This window comes from Ylistrum balloti, unplaced genomic scaffold (assembly GCF_031769215.1).
Source record: "Ylistrum balloti isolate Yb309-2 unplaced genomic scaffold, AGI_CSIRO_Ybal_v1 Utg369578, whole genome shotgun sequence".
Lineage (NCBI taxonomy): Eukaryota > Metazoa > Mollusca > Bivalvia > Pectinida > Pectinidae > Ylistrum > Ylistrum balloti.
This window is the reverse complement of record NW_026781870.1, coordinates 1,172,680-1,188,319: the sequence shown is the minus strand read 5'-3', so window position 1 is coordinate 1,188,319 and position 15,640 is coordinate 1,172,680. Positions and strand designations below refer to the sequence as shown.

Below are 15,640 nucleotides of genomic sequence, written 5' to 3'. Positions count from 1 at the left end.
ACAGTGACAAGTTAATGATTTCAATGATTTAATTGTTTATTAGTTTATTAATTCTGCGAGTCCGTGTGGAAGTTAATGATATAGGATAACCTTAGGTTAATAATTGAAACATTAGCAGCAATTAGACACATGTTTTCTCTCTTTTCTCACATCGTAAATTTATTTTGAGGATAGTAAATAGTCAGACTGGGGTCTCAGAGATTGAAAGCGACGCTCGAGCGTGGGGGAGAGACCGCGTGAGCAGTAGAGAGAGTGGACATCATGTTCCTATGAGGGCTGAGTACCTGAGGACACAGACAGTACTTCTCAAGAAATCAAGATAACAAAATTTGTTTACAGACGGACGGACCACGGAGGCAGAGCGATTTGAATAGCACAGCACCAAAAATAATCATTCAAACATTCATCATTTTTTCATAATCCTAAATTTATCTATGTGACCGCCTTATTCTGTTTTTACATATCTAGCTGATGCAAATGGTATATAATATGAAAACTGAGTTTAAGAAAAAAGCCTATAAGAAGTTTTGTGTGGATATATCTACATGTATGTGAGCATAATCCAGGTAATGTGGGAGAATAGAGGTAAACAGGTGGAGAACAACAAAGGCAAAACTGGAAACAGACTATAACTGTCACAACATTACTTCTAACACTTTCTTCCCAAAAAAGTGGGAGAAAGGACAACACGCTGTATAAACTAAAACACAAGTCAAAATTGCTGTACGATGCAGTTACATTCATCATTTGGCTCTCATGCACTTTTCATTTTGTCGTCTGTGTAAGCCTTCTGTGTAAGCCTTGTGAACGTTGTCAACCTTGCAATGTTCTTGCTGATGCTCAGATTTAAATGATATAAATCAAAACACGTGACTTAATTCATTGTTTTTTTTTTATTAAGTTCTTTGATACTGTATCTTTCAATGTACCTGTATCTTTACACATTCCTTGACAAAAACATCATACACTCAACAAAGTCCCTTAATGAACACCAACAATCAGAATGGGAGATATGACCAGCTCTTGACTCTTACTATTTCTGGCTGAAATAAATTCAAGGTAAAACTGAGATTAAATGGGTTTTTTAAGATCATGAAATAAGATGAACACATATATACAATATAAATTGATTTTACCAGAGCAAAAAAAACAACGACAAAAACCAGGAAAAAACTTCAAACCTAAGAGACTTCTTTGGTGTAATTAAAAAGTCTATCTTGTCTAAAGTTGAAGTTTGTGGTAAAAACTTTGGGAAGTTTTTCCTTGGAAACTTCTAAAGATGATCAAATAAAAACTCTTGTATGTTTTGTCTTCAATATTTTGATGTCACTTTTGATTAAGTCTTAAAATTACCCTTCAAACCCTTCATTGTAAAATTTATAAAATCAAAACCATGTTTTGTTTCTCACGTTTTAAACTACAACACTTTTTTTATTCTGATAGTTGTAAAATCCAATAAATCAACCAACATATCACAAATTATTTCCAACGACAAGGGAATACTTTAATCCTAAAATCTATAAAATGCATCCTGATATATATGAGTAAAGAAAATTTATCATTGGTAAATTTTCAAGTAGGTCATGACTGGCCATAAAAATGTTTCATGAAATATAAATGAAGACAAACATTTTTGGACTTTGAATCAAACAAAGTTGAGGGGAGCAAGAAATTTCTAAATGAATGAATAAAAAGTTGAATGAAATTCTTGTTTGTTCCCAGTAAAAAATTGCTTCATGTGACCATTTTCAACATTATGGCAGCAATGACATAGATGGGCGTACATCCAATATTATAAACGAAAATCTCAATAAAATATACACGTAGCACCAAAATTATTGACTTGATATAACACTGATTGGTTTCTAAAAATGGGACAAAACACCAGGACTGGCAGCCAAATTTATGCATCTACATGGAGTATGAAGATTGACAGGATGTGTAATGAAAGCGAAAAAAAAACAGAGATGTTGAACAATCACGTTTTCTCTGGGACATTTACCATATGTCATAATTCCGACAGTATTGGTCAACAATCATATATTAACAGCTATATAATGTATATTTTTGTGGAAACATTTTTTCTCTCTTAGCCACAATTATGTTTGTTGCCAGAGTATTTTTGCCAGCAAAACAACAACTCAATATCAGGATATTATATATATATAAAAAAGGGGGAAAATAAATTAAAAACGTGTATGCACAAAGAACTGTTAACAATATGGCATGCTCCCTGCCTGGTAAACTTTACATTAAATTAGTGAACAAATTCTTCCCCTTGGGTTGAACTACCCGCAGAGCCAAACCAATGTTATTTTTACACCGGACTTCATGATCACAAGTCAAGATTTATGTCAGAAAATGTAAATAAGTCTTGCATTGCACCTGGCTGCTGAAACCGTTGAACATACGTGGACACAAAAGACAGACATCACACAGTTGAATGCAAGGTACATCAAGAATTAGTTGTTTGTTGAGCACAACTTAACACTAACCCTATACCAGAATACCCCCCAAAATCATACATGTACCTCATTATGTACTTCAACTTATTGTATGAAGTTTATAAGAGGGAAAATGGAACTCAAAGCAGAAGATACTGATAATATACTACTACACCAGAGGAAGTATGTGAAATTCTCACGAGATTCAAATTTGCATTATCTAATGTTTTGGAATTACACTAGCTCTCAGTAATAAATACCTAATCATAATGTAGACATCAAAATGCTGCTTCAGTTACATGTACATACGTCTGATTTTGGGATTTTTGGTTTTGAAAACTCATTCATTGTGACTGAATATGGCATCTAAAAAATAGCTCTCTGCTTGTCAGAACAACATACCACATGTATGCTATCAGTTTTGCAGTCTTGCGTCATTAGTCAAGAGGATCAACAGATACTGAAGTAGAAATTAATGTTTCTCCTTTCATCTTCTCCCCACAACTATCCTCAAGCTATATGATCTCCTACTCGACTATAGATTCATTGTGATAACGTTTATACTTTCTGAATTATTGACTTGTGTGAATTGCTGGGTTCTGTCCTGGTCAACTTTGCTAAGATTTTGACAGTGTTCTACTTTGGCACATCATGTGACACTCCATGTCTGTGTGTCAGAGTAGCCTTGTACACAAATGTGGTCATAGAAAATGAACACTCCTCAACGGATCCGCGTAAAAAGATTCAACACTGACTTAGACTCCTGCAACAAATAAGGACATGCAATCAAATTTGGTGGAACTTAAAGGTTCCTTCAAATGAAGTGAGATATCAGTATATTAAAAACCATCAACATTTATTTATCAAAATTAACAATTGTGATGTGAAGGTAATTTCAAGATGCTTCTTATTTTTGAATGCCATAAATTTTATGCTGATAATTAAGATCTTTAAAGTAAGAAAGCTATAAAGTTTCTAGTTATTGTAACAGCAGTTTAGGACCTTACTGTGTGTCATTACCATTATACAATATAGAACTGAATTCAGCATTACCTTAGTTGACCTTGTTTTGCTAAATACATTCCAGAAACGTAGAGTTTCATCTCCAGCACCCGTTACTATTGCCTCTCCATCTGGTGACATCGCCTGTCAAGTATAAACCACCACAAATTTCTTCACAACTGGTCAACAGATTTTTTTTAGCAATTTTTTATTAACATTTCACAAGTTGCATTAAAAAGTAATGAAGATTTAACCAATTTCTCTATCAATACAGCACAACTCTGTAAACAATGCTGCAGGTGATACAAGTTTTCTCTTGTTGTGTACCTTTCTCAGTGCTATATGCTCAGGGTCAGTTAGCACTGAAAGTATGTGAAATATTAGTAAGAGTACAGCAGAAGTGTTACTGTGACAGACAAGACCTTCTTACATAAATTATGTCATCAGACACCAATCTCCAGCCTTTTAACACAAAATGTTCCTATCTGATATCAATCTGGTTAACATTGCAAGTCTAATTGCTCGTGATGGTGTTAAGAAACAAATGATGTTTCAACAGCATATTGATATGACCAATTTATCAGGTGCAATTTGTCAGTGGTGTAATACCGCAGTCCTCCTGGCTAATGATGTGGCTGGTGTGCAAGTAATGTGATCCCTCCATGGCTATGGCTGGGAACCACAGCTACTACAGACACAACATCTGATAAGAGTACAGCAGTAGTCAGCTGGCTCACAGCATATCTATGTTAGCCTGGGACAGACCTATTCAACACTGGGGGCATCATGATATATCTACAAACTATGGAGGCCATCACTATTTCTATTGCAGCATCACTATATCAACAAACTACTGGGACAATATTATCTACAAACTACAAGGGCATCATCATCTCTACTGGGGGCATCATAATATCTATAAATCACAGGGAGCATCACTATTTCCACATGGAACATCGCAATATTTTTAACAAAGGAGGCATTTTATCTCTACTCTGGGCATCAGTATGTATATCTTCACAGAGCACTATTTCTACAAACTACAAGGGGGCATCATTATCTCTACTAGGGGCATCAAAATATCTACAATCTAAAGAGGGCACTACTATCTCTACTACACGCATCATAAGAAATACAAATCATAAATTATTTTTAACTAAGGAGGCATTTTTATCTCTACATGTTGCATCACAATAACACATGTAACAAGTAATAAGTTACAAACTACACAAGGCATCACAATCTCTTCTACAGAAGTAGCAAACATTATTTATACAAACAATAGGGGCAACACATGCACTGTCTCTATAAACTACAATAGTAAAACTATCTTGAAGTTATTACTGAAATCAATCACAAATTACAAAACTACAAGTAGTTTGCAATGAAATCTTTAGAGGAGATATCACGAAACTGAAACAAACTATTTGCCACTAAAACCACAGAAGAACCAGTGTCTGTCTGAAGTACAGGGGTTACTGCCCCACAAACATAGTGAATTCTAGGTAAAATATCAGCATCTTCACTACATTTTTATCAAGCCAGTTTCTACCTCATAGTTTCATATAAACAGACAAGACAATATGACACAGAAATACCACCTACAGTGGTCCATCACACCTTGATATGTTAAAGTCATGAAGTACACCATTGTAGACATGTGTCCTATAGCTTTCTCAATGAATGTGATGGACTACATAGATAAGCCAGCAGCAGGACTACTTATGGCATGACAGTCTACTGATATACATAATATTTGTTAGAAATGATAAATCACTTATGATCCAGGCAACTGACAAGTTACAGATCTACATATCTGCTGGAGACGATGGTGCACTTGACATGCAGAAAATAACAAGTGTAAACACCCAACTACATCAAAAAATCCAATAAAGTAGAAGAATTTTTTCCTTCTTTAATTTATTAGTCTAATAAACGTAAATTCCAGTTAATGTCTGTTAATATAACTTTTTGATTGGTGTAATATTTTCTTGCATACCGTTTTTTTCTGCAACAAAATCTGTTAAATGCAACTTTGGTTAATGTCTTTCTCTTTGGTATAATCTCTTAATATCACTTCATCCATGCCATCATCACATCAAACAGGCAAATTAGGTAAAGCCATTTCCTTAATCATTGTTCAATAATTCACACACCACTGATTCTCTAACAATTGACAGACCCTTCAACTTGTGAAGTCAGCTTGGTCGTGGTTAGTCTGGTGTGTTTTATAAGTAACATAATCTGAATAATCAAGGTTCATACTCTAGATCAATATCAGAACCATATTATCATACTCTCAAATCTAGATCTGTGTCACAAGTTTTATTTGGTAGGTGTTAATGTCTAGACAAGGTCACTGTGACATTAGGCCAGTCTGATGTACTACCTACATGGAGAGAGCCTTTGATGTGATTGATTTTCCAAACCATAATTAATTACATTTAAAATTTTAAGTAATCTAACCTGCATAGAAGTTTCATAAATAAACTGTAGGACATGAAACCTTGACGAACTGTATGTTTGCTAATACAAGTCATGATTTATATTGAATCTTATCAGGTAAAAAGGTTTCCATTACCTCTCAATAGGAACAGAAATTAATTTCACTGTGACATTTTCGGAATGTATTTCAGAATAGTTTTACATAATACATTCCAGAAGAGTAAGAAAATTTGAGATTCCTATTCCTAAAGCTAATAAAGTTGTATATGCATTTACTGACATGATGACACAATCAACTTCTACATTAAATGACATTTCATTCACCAAGCATATCAATTAATGCCTTAGACCAAGAATACTGTTATTCACAATATCAGAATGCCAACATAACTAAAGCCATGAAGAATTTTATTGTTTAAAATATCATGACCCGATTTTGTACAAATCTGATTGTTTAAAGATAAACACTGTCTTTGCATCATATGAAATATTACATTTCATATATTTCACTCAGTGGCTATTTGTTGACATGGTCTCAAATGAAATGAAACAAAACTCTAAATATTGCAGGTTTTAGAAATGCATTCTGAGGGAAATTGCAGCTGATGACAAATATAGCACTAGTAAGCAGGCATATTATTATTACTATTGATTTGACCAGGTCTGTTTTAAATAGGATGCAATCTTGAAAGATGTTCATGATATCAGGCTGCATATTTCAAAGATATCAATCAACCTTGCAAGAGATGTGACTACTTACCAGATAGAGTACCCTGTATGTGTCAAGTAAGTTTGGCCATACTTATTTACACTGTAGAAGAGGAAACTACTAACCAGATAGAGTACCCTGTATGTGTGCCCAGTAAGTTTGGTCATACTTAGTTACACTGTAGAAGAGGAGACTACTTACCAGATAGAGTACCCTGTATGTTAGCCCAGTAAGTTTGGTCATACTTAGTTACACTGTAGAAGAGGAGACTACTTACCAGATAGAGTACCCTGTATGTTAGCCCAGTAAGTTTGGCCATACTTAGTTACACTGTAGAAGAGGAGACTACTTACCAGATAGAGTACCCTGTATGTTAGCCCAGTAAGTTTGGCCATACTTAGTTACACTGTAGAAGAGGAGACTACTTACCAGATAGAGTACCCTGTATGTTAGCCCAGTAAGTTTGGTCATACTTAGTTACACTGTAGAAGAGGAGACTACTTACCAGATAGAGTACCCTGTATGTTAGCCCAGTAAGTTTGGCCATACTTAGTTACACTGTAGAAGAGGAGACTACTTACCAGATAGAGTACCCTGTATGTTAGCCCAGTAAGTTTGGCCATACTTAGTTACACTGTAGAAGAGGAGACTACTTACCAGATAGAGTACCCTGTATGTGTGCCCAGTAAGTTTGGCTATACTAAACTACCTTGTAGGAGAGGAGACTACTTACTAGATAGAGTACCCTGTATGTGTGTCCAGTAAGTTTGGCTATACTAAGCTACCTGGTAGGACAGACTACTTACCAGATAGAGTACCCTGCATGTGTGTCCAGTAAGTTTGGCTATACTAAACTACCTTGTAGAACAGTCTACTTACCAGATAGAGTACCCTGCATGTGTGTCCAGTAAGTTTGGCTATACTAAGCTACCTTGTAGGACAGACAACTTACCAGATAGAGTACCCTGTATGTGTGTCCAGTAAGTTTGGCTATATTAAACTACCTTGTAGAACAGACTACTTACCAGATAGAGTACCCTGTATGTGTGTCCAGTAAGTTTGGCTATACTAAACTACCTTGTAGAACAGACTACTTACCAGATAGAGTACCCTGTATGTGTGTCCAGTAAGTTTGGCTATACTAAACTACCTTGTAGAACAGACTACTTACCAGATAGAGTACCCTGTATGTGTGTCCAGTAAGTTTGGCTATACTAAGCTACCTTGTAGGACAGACAACTTACCAGATAGAGTACCCTGTATGTGTGTCCAGTAAGTTTGGCTATACTAAACTACCTTGTAGGACAGACTACTTACCAGATAGAGTACCCTGTATGTGTGTCCAGTAAGTTTGGCTATACTAAGCTACCTTGTAGGACAGACAACTTACCAGATAGAGTACCCTGTATGTGTGTCCAGTAAGTTTGGCTATACTAAACTACCTTGTAGGACAGACTACTTACCAGATAGAGTACCCTGTATGTGTGTCCAGTAAGTTTGGCTATACTAAGCTACCTTGTAGGACAGACAACTTACCAGATAGAGTACCCTGTATGTGTGTCCAGTAAGTTTGGCTATACTAAACTACCTTGTAGAACAGACTACTTACCAGATAGAGTACCCTGTATGTGTGTCCAGTAAGTTTGGCTATCTGTACTAATGAAGGATACTTCCAAACAAGTATCTGATTCTGTGAATAACCATGTGTACTGACCTGCAATTGAAAGGAAAAATCAACATCTCAGATATTAACAACAAAGTCATCTATTGTCATTCACTAATGTTTTCAATTCTAACTGTTGAATAAATATTGAGAGAAGTTTAAATCATTATGACGTGAAAGAAAAAAATGGTTTCCTCATCTTTCTTTCTACAACATGTAGTGAATAACTTTTTAGATTAAATCTTAAACTTATAACTGGCAAAGCAAATCAAGAAATAGTATAATTATACACATAAAGAAACACAATGAATAGCAATAGCTTATTCCTACCAGAGTTGTGTCCCTTAATAAATTATTCTACATGTACAATGGCTACCAGCAATATTGTATTAAATTCAAACAAAAGAATGAATATGTTTGTAGTTTAAAATACATACCAATTCATTTGAATGTTTTGACCAGGCTAGATTGCACACTTGTGATCCTGTATCTACACACTGGAGTGGCTGACCGGTCAGCGTGTTCCAGAAGCGAATGCAACGGTCAGCAGTGCCCCCACCACTCGCTAAAAGACCGTGTTGGTGAGGTGACCATGCAATGGCTTTTACTGCTGCCAAATGTTCATTGTATGTCTGTACAGGACTTGTACTGTTCATGTTCCACACATAGAGTTTATTGTCATTGCCTCCTGAGGCTAAATGCTGGTGATCTGGTGACCACTTTAGTCCACAAACTTCCTGTCTATGACCACTCAATTTGCGTTCTGGAACTAAGCTAGGAGTTCGTATGTCTCTCTGCAGGATCAGTCTATCTCTACTTCCCGATGAAAGCACATCTGTATTCCAGGCAAGGGCTCCTATATAATATTAAACAACACAAAATAATTATAAACAAAAAACATTTGAAGCCACCACCTGTAGAACTATGTATCATGTAGCTGACATATTTTTAATAGAATTTAATACTATCAACCTAATTTACATATATCATTCTTCAGCAATTCATTATAAGTCATCGTGAATGTCCTTGAAAGGTCTATAATCTAACACTTGCCCATTTTCTGATTGTGAATATGTTCAAATGGCAATACTATTCTATTTTCTTGTACATTAACCTAAATGTTAGTCTGACAGGCACTGGCTAAAAAAAGAACGCAGTCAGATTGACGAACATTTTCCTCAGAAAGGTATCTAGTTTTACAGTTTTTGTGGAACTTAACATATGCTTTTTATAGGTTTAGTTTGTAAAATGATTTTTTCTTACCGACTCGAGCACTATGACCTTCAAGTGTATTAAGTTTCTTTGTAGCAGCTACATCCCAGATCTGTACATAACCTTTGTGTGTCCCTACAGCTACCAAATGACCCTGTGGAAAAACAGATGTTAGTATCTAAAACAACACAGAACAGGAATTTTTCTGTTAAATGCATAAAAATGTTGCAATTTTTACAATGATTTCACAAAAAAAAAAAAAAAATTGCAGCTGCCTTTCCATTTCAAATGTCTCATACATGCTGCTCTGTTATATAACTTAGGTGACTTACATGTTCTTCATGTTAGATTGAGGAAATGAAAAACCCTCAATACCTAAGAGAAAGACAAGTAAATTACTACCATGCCACCCTAACACCTTGTTGTTGCAGTCAGAACACAAGTTCATGTACAAACAGAACATAAATACTTACTCTTTCTGACCACGATACTGATGTAACTGTGTCTCCATCATTGCATAAATCACAGAGTCTGGTTACCTGTAACATAACATCACAAATAGTTTCACTTATACCATGTAGATGAAATTAAGTGGAGGTGAAACCTATATCTACAAACGATGATAAACAAATAATCAACAGTAAAACTGTTAGGTGTCTTTTGCTCACACACAATTACGTATTTTGCCAGAACAAAAAAAATCCAGTTATCAAGTGATACAAATACCTTAAATTAGTTGGCTGACATTGAAAGAAAAAACGGTAAAAGTCTTGAGGGCACTCATAAAAAACTTTGAAAAAAGGTTTTCAGGAGGAATTCATTTCATGAGCAATAAAAGGAAAATACAAAAATAAATAAACAAAATCATATGAGCTAAGTTCAGGATACTGAAAAAAAAGTGTTTTTCAAACAAGATAATAATTAATAAATAATTAGAAAAGTCTTCCAGGAGCAGCTATAAATGTCATTAATGTAGACATTTGTAAGGATCAAAATTATTGATTGTTGTTCAAACATGAAAATGAATTTTACATCTGTTACTAGGATTACAATCTTTTGTAAAATGAATAAATTAAGATCGACATAGGAATTTGGTACTTCTATGAACTAACATCGAAAGTGACAGATGAAGTGAGACTCTCTGTCATCTTAATGGTAAACTGGTTACAATTTTGATGGGGTTAATATACACTTTCAAGGAGTTGGTAGAGCTATTCCACTACTTCGAAACTGAAAGGATAAAGATAAAATTCTGAACAAGAGAAATTGGTCTATATAGGACCAAGGAAAGCTGTGAACTGAACTACTGATTTTTAAGCATTGTTGCTGTCATAATATATCATGTGTATATTCTGAAAATACAAAAGAGAGTCTTATAAAGTATTAAGGCTTTTACTGACCAGAGAACAATAAAATAAACAATGTGTCAAATGATTTACCTGACTAGTACAAGCACTCCACAAATACACACATGTGCCTAATCCCACACTCAATACATTCTGTGACGACCAGTCCACAAGATTTAGGTAGAAGTCATCCTGTAACTCGGGGGCATCTAGAACTTTGAATGGTATCTTTGATATCTTTCTGACAGCCTGTGGATTACATAAGAATGAAAATGTTTACTTTTTTCCCCTTGCTTTCTTAAAAAAAAATAAAATGAAAGAATCCAAAATGTTAATACCAGAAGACAAATCAAATCAAACATCTGTGGCAATTAACTATTGTTACAATTTACAATTTGCTTCAAGAAGAAATTCTCATTATTACTGTATTTATAAACAGCACCGACTTGTAAGACGCAGAGTCAATTAAAAATGATTTTTTTTATTTGATTCACACATTTGCGGCATTGGAATATAAGCCACACTCTTTCTTATGATGTGGTAACCATAATGTTGACCAAAGTTTGTTGATATCACATACAACAGAAGGCAACTGATCACAATCGTCAGTGAAACATTTATATATGTTTGCAAAATGAATTGTACACAGACAATCCTTTATTTTGTTGATATGTTTCAAAAACGTAAAATAGCAATTATTGGACTTGTTTGGCTTGACAGCCTTCAAAGATTGTCTTCACACAGATATAGGACCCAGCACTACATAAGATTTACTGAACAATATCTCCATCGGTGTCTGTTCTGTTACACATTAGCGAAGACCCTTGAATGCTCAAAAATACTTATAGTCCCATATTATTTCTTGTACATTACACAAAGTCATTCTAATCATAAACAGACATGGCAGTCGTTCTAGAATTTGACCCTTTAACCTATTAACCCTAGGATGCAACATGCCATGGTAAACACCCTATATGGCTTCTTAAACAACCATAAAAGCTTAAAAGATATTATTGTGATTTATATTAGAAGGTATGATTAATTAAATCCACAAAATGTCAATTTTTTCATATTTAAATCATCCTGTATATGGTTGCAAATGACAGTTCTAGACAATCCGTTTCACAAACATGTGGTGGGCAGGTACTGGTACCAACGCCTTGTACTGGTATCCTTGATTAAATCACAATGTTTCGTTCTTTCTGAAAGTGCAACATGTTACAGCAACCAATATGATCAGGGTGCAAGGCCACCTAGGTCAATAGAGCATGTGATATGCCTAAACAATATGGCCGTTCCGAAATACATAAAGATGTAGAAGCGATCTCCAGATATTACACTTTTTTTTCATTCTGCCAAATTTGTTTTTCGTCCACATATAAGCTGCATGCCCAACCGCCGAGGAAAAAAGACAACGCTTTATAATTAGGAAAATATGGTATTCAAAATTAATACATTGAAATAAATAAACATGAAAAAAAAGAGAAACTTATTCACTGCGCACTTCATTAAAAGTCATTAAAACTTATTCACTGCGCACTTCATTAAAAGTCATTAAAACAATCTGATCTTGTGAAAATACCTTGCGTGGTGATCTCAGGAGTTTCTGACTTTTGCTACCAACAGGTGATAATGAATATGGTGATGAATCACTGAAGTCCAGACTTCTTCTGGGTACATGATACTGTCAATGAAAAAGACAAATATAGTTTTACCCAACAAATGCAAATATGCATATAATCACATCCTAAAAATTTGAAATAGCACATCCTGGTTTGTTCTTTCGCTGACTTGAGCAAGGTTGTGTGTTTATAGAAAATGGACTACAGATCTTTGCTTTCTGATAAGCCTTGGCTAAGACTTTCAAGGCCTGTACTGCAGGTCTGTCCTGACTTATGCCTGAAAAATGCTACATTTGAAGTCATGACAAACCTGTTTGTACACTTAAACAAGCTGGCCCTAAGAATCTGGCACAGATATTTTTCTTCTATTTCATGTCAGACTGGATACATACCCTAAATAAATTTTTACTTTCTTTTGGGACCAGAATTCTTCTTTCATCTGGTTGTTGATCCTGCAAATCAAAAAGTTCAATCACAATATTTGTTAATAACATCACAGTAGATAGTTTTTTACATAATCAAATGTCACACACTATAGACATACTTAAATTGTTTTTCATCAATATCTTTCAAAAAAACCATTTAGTTCAAATGAAGAAGTTCAATGGCAAATCCATGGAAAAACTTTTAATTGCCTTAACCAGATTATCTGATATATTATCAATGACTGAATATGACTTTCAAAAAATATCAATAACACAATAATTGAACATTTCAGACCTTTAGATCTTCAATTCCTGCAGACAATAATTCATTCCTTAAAAGGCAAGAGTAAGCAAGTCCATCTTTAACATTGTCACTTGTGGTCTGCTCCTTTGATTTTGTACTAGGCGTTGGTGAAGGTATAGGACTCTCCTAAATACCAAAGACAAATATATAAACACTGATTTCGACATGATCAATGTTCAAGTCATACAGGTGTACCATACAGTAAAACTCACTTGTGTTGAACACATCTGAATCAAATACATTGGATCAGCTGAATCCGCCCCAGATTTTTTTTCTTTTTTTATCCTTGTAAATTAAACACTGATGATTGTGTGTATCCATGAGTGTGACATTTTTTTTGTTGTATGTACATAATTATAACTGTTTATTTCAATAAAAGATATTGTAAGTGTATATAAAAATAGAATCTTTTTATGTAATTATTACTTATCATTACAGTCACTCCATGCTATGAGACACATATTCAGTTTAAAAAAAACCCCATGAAATAGGGTCAATCTTCCATGCACAATGTCTCCGTTCATAAAAACATGGCTAAGTTCAACTAACGGATAAGTGGAATATTTCATCTGATCCTGCAACTTGGACTTATCCATGTTTTACTGTACTTACCATTTTTCTTTCAATAAGCTTGGATGGTTGACATACAAAAGTATACTCGATAACAGTAGAATATGGGCTAAACTAGGCTAGTGAAATAGCACTGATAAAAGATTCTCAAAAAAAAAATTTGAATATGTGGGCGGGCTTATTCTAAGGTGTGGATTTTTTTGCCAGATAAATGTGACAAATATTTCTAAAACATTTAGCAGAATTGTTATCAGGAATGATAAAGTATGAAGTCACTATCAATATCTTCCTTACTAGATAACACTGTAATTTACTGTTATACTGTATACATGTCTTTTCATTGATCAATTTTGTTGACTCGATATTCACAATAGTGCATATAAATAATTGGATTACCTTGGACATATTGAAATTAATATGCCAGCTTGCTCCAGCTCTACTTGGAATGAACCTATCGCCATACTTGTCTTTACTAGGTGATGCAACTGGACTAGGACTCAACGAGAGGGGCTGAAAATAAATATATCAAGAATTTTAAAATTGGGCTTTAGATTGTAGTCAAATGTAAATGATAACATATTCTCACAGATTGTTCTTGAAAATTATCTTTTTATTTTAAAATCATATAACATTATCAGGTTAGGTAAAATCATCAATTTACATATAACAGGCAACCTGGCCTATTTTTTGCCAATTGGGATATGAATTAACAAAAGCATGAAGAACCCAAAAGTTGATGCAATGCTTTTGGCTTAAATTATATTGCTTAAAAGATACTCTGGTGGCTACCGTTACATCAAGTTTGTAAGAAGCCAGCATTTTCAGTAAACATAATGTAATCAAAATATAAATATTGACCTTGACAAATTTATGTGACTTCAAATAATATATTGTTTTAACAATTTCTGTTACTTTTAGTAACAAATCCATACCCTAATTGGTGTATAATCAGATAGTTTGTATATTATATGCAAATTTGTGGTTTTCACAGGCTAGATCATATATGAAATAGAACAAAATATAATATTAGTTTTGGAGTCCTTTGTCAATTAAAGGAGTCAAAATGACGGTTTTTGAGAGTCTGGGAAAACCGTGCATAAAACGTTTACAACTACACATATTCTACTCACTGAAGCATACGGTGACACCTGACCATTCTGCTGCCTGAGAAGTCTTTTTTCATATTCTGGATCCATTTTATAGTTGTTGTTCAAGAAGAGTCAGTCATTTCTTGGAGACTAATTACCAAAAGGGAGAAATGCATCAGTCAAACATATGGACAGTATGGTATGCATGTTGTCAAATGTGAAATGGGACTAATAAACGAAATTTGACAACATAAATAAGTTCCAACTTCACTTTTAAAACTACAATAATCTCTGTCGCCGGATTCGGGCTACTATCCCCATTTATTTTTAAAGAAAAGATGAAAGCTGGCCATGAGTAATAATTTTCATTTATAAGATAACCGATAATTTTAGAGTATGGATGCGATTAAGCAATGACGTAACTTTTGAGCTCAAAACCTCTTATTTTCGTGTATAATTGTATTTGTGGTTTGTTAATCTATATATAACATGAATTTACAGGAAATCCTATGAACATTATTGAAAGACGGTAGCTTGATGGTTAAAGTCGAAAACAAGCAACGTCAGCTCTCAGATGTGCACAACTGTCAAAACAAAAACAAAGCTGCAACGTCCTGTTTTCTAGTAAATTATCAGCGATGAAGGAAGTTTGCATTGGGATTGGATATCCCAGATTGCTACTTAGTGTATACATCGTCTTTTTCTCTATACCTACCCCATAGACTGATCATGAATTAGCTAAATTATGACAAACGATTCTACGTTAGCTAACACTTCTTCTCCAGTTTCCATAAAGGCAATATGGTGGCT

At 34.4% G+C, this 15,640-nt stretch overlaps 1 protein-coding gene across 1 annotated transcript; it reads right to left on the bottom strand.

Annotated features, from left to right (window-relative positions):
- Positions 1–874: 874 nt before the first annotated feature.
- Positions 875–15,632, bottom strand: LOC132565647 (fizzy-related protein homolog). Its single transcript, XM_060230343.1, has 13 exons — positions 15,546–15,632; positions 14,873–14,980; positions 14,139–14,252; positions 13,164–13,298; positions 12,836–12,895; positions 12,404–12,505; positions 10,915–11,070; positions 9,949–10,014; positions 9,527–9,629; positions 8,701–9,119; positions 8,210–8,314; positions 3,498–3,590; positions 875–3,207 (listed from the first exon to the last, which is right to left on the bottom strand). Exons 2-13 carry the CDS (start codon positions 14,936–14,938, stop codon positions 3,166–3,168), a joined length of 1,461 nt encoding a protein of 486 aa, XP_060086326.1. The 5' UTR covers positions 14,939–14,980; positions 15,546–15,632; the 3' UTR covers positions 875–3,165.
- Positions 15,633–15,640: the final 8 nt, after the last annotated feature.

Coding starts and splice junctions, on each gene's coding strand:
- LOC132565647 (XM_060230343.1), bottom strand. CDS start 14,938: ATGGATCCAGAATATGAAAAAAGACTTCTCAGGCAGCAGAATGGTCAG. Junction 12,896..13,163: donor CAGGAATTGAAGATCTAAAG/GTCTGAAATGTT, acceptor TTTGATTTGCAG/GATCAACAACCAGATGAAAG. Junction 11,071..12,403: donor TCCTGAGATCACCACGCAAG/GTATTTTCACAA, acceptor TGTAATCCACAG/GCTGTCAGAAAGATATCAAA.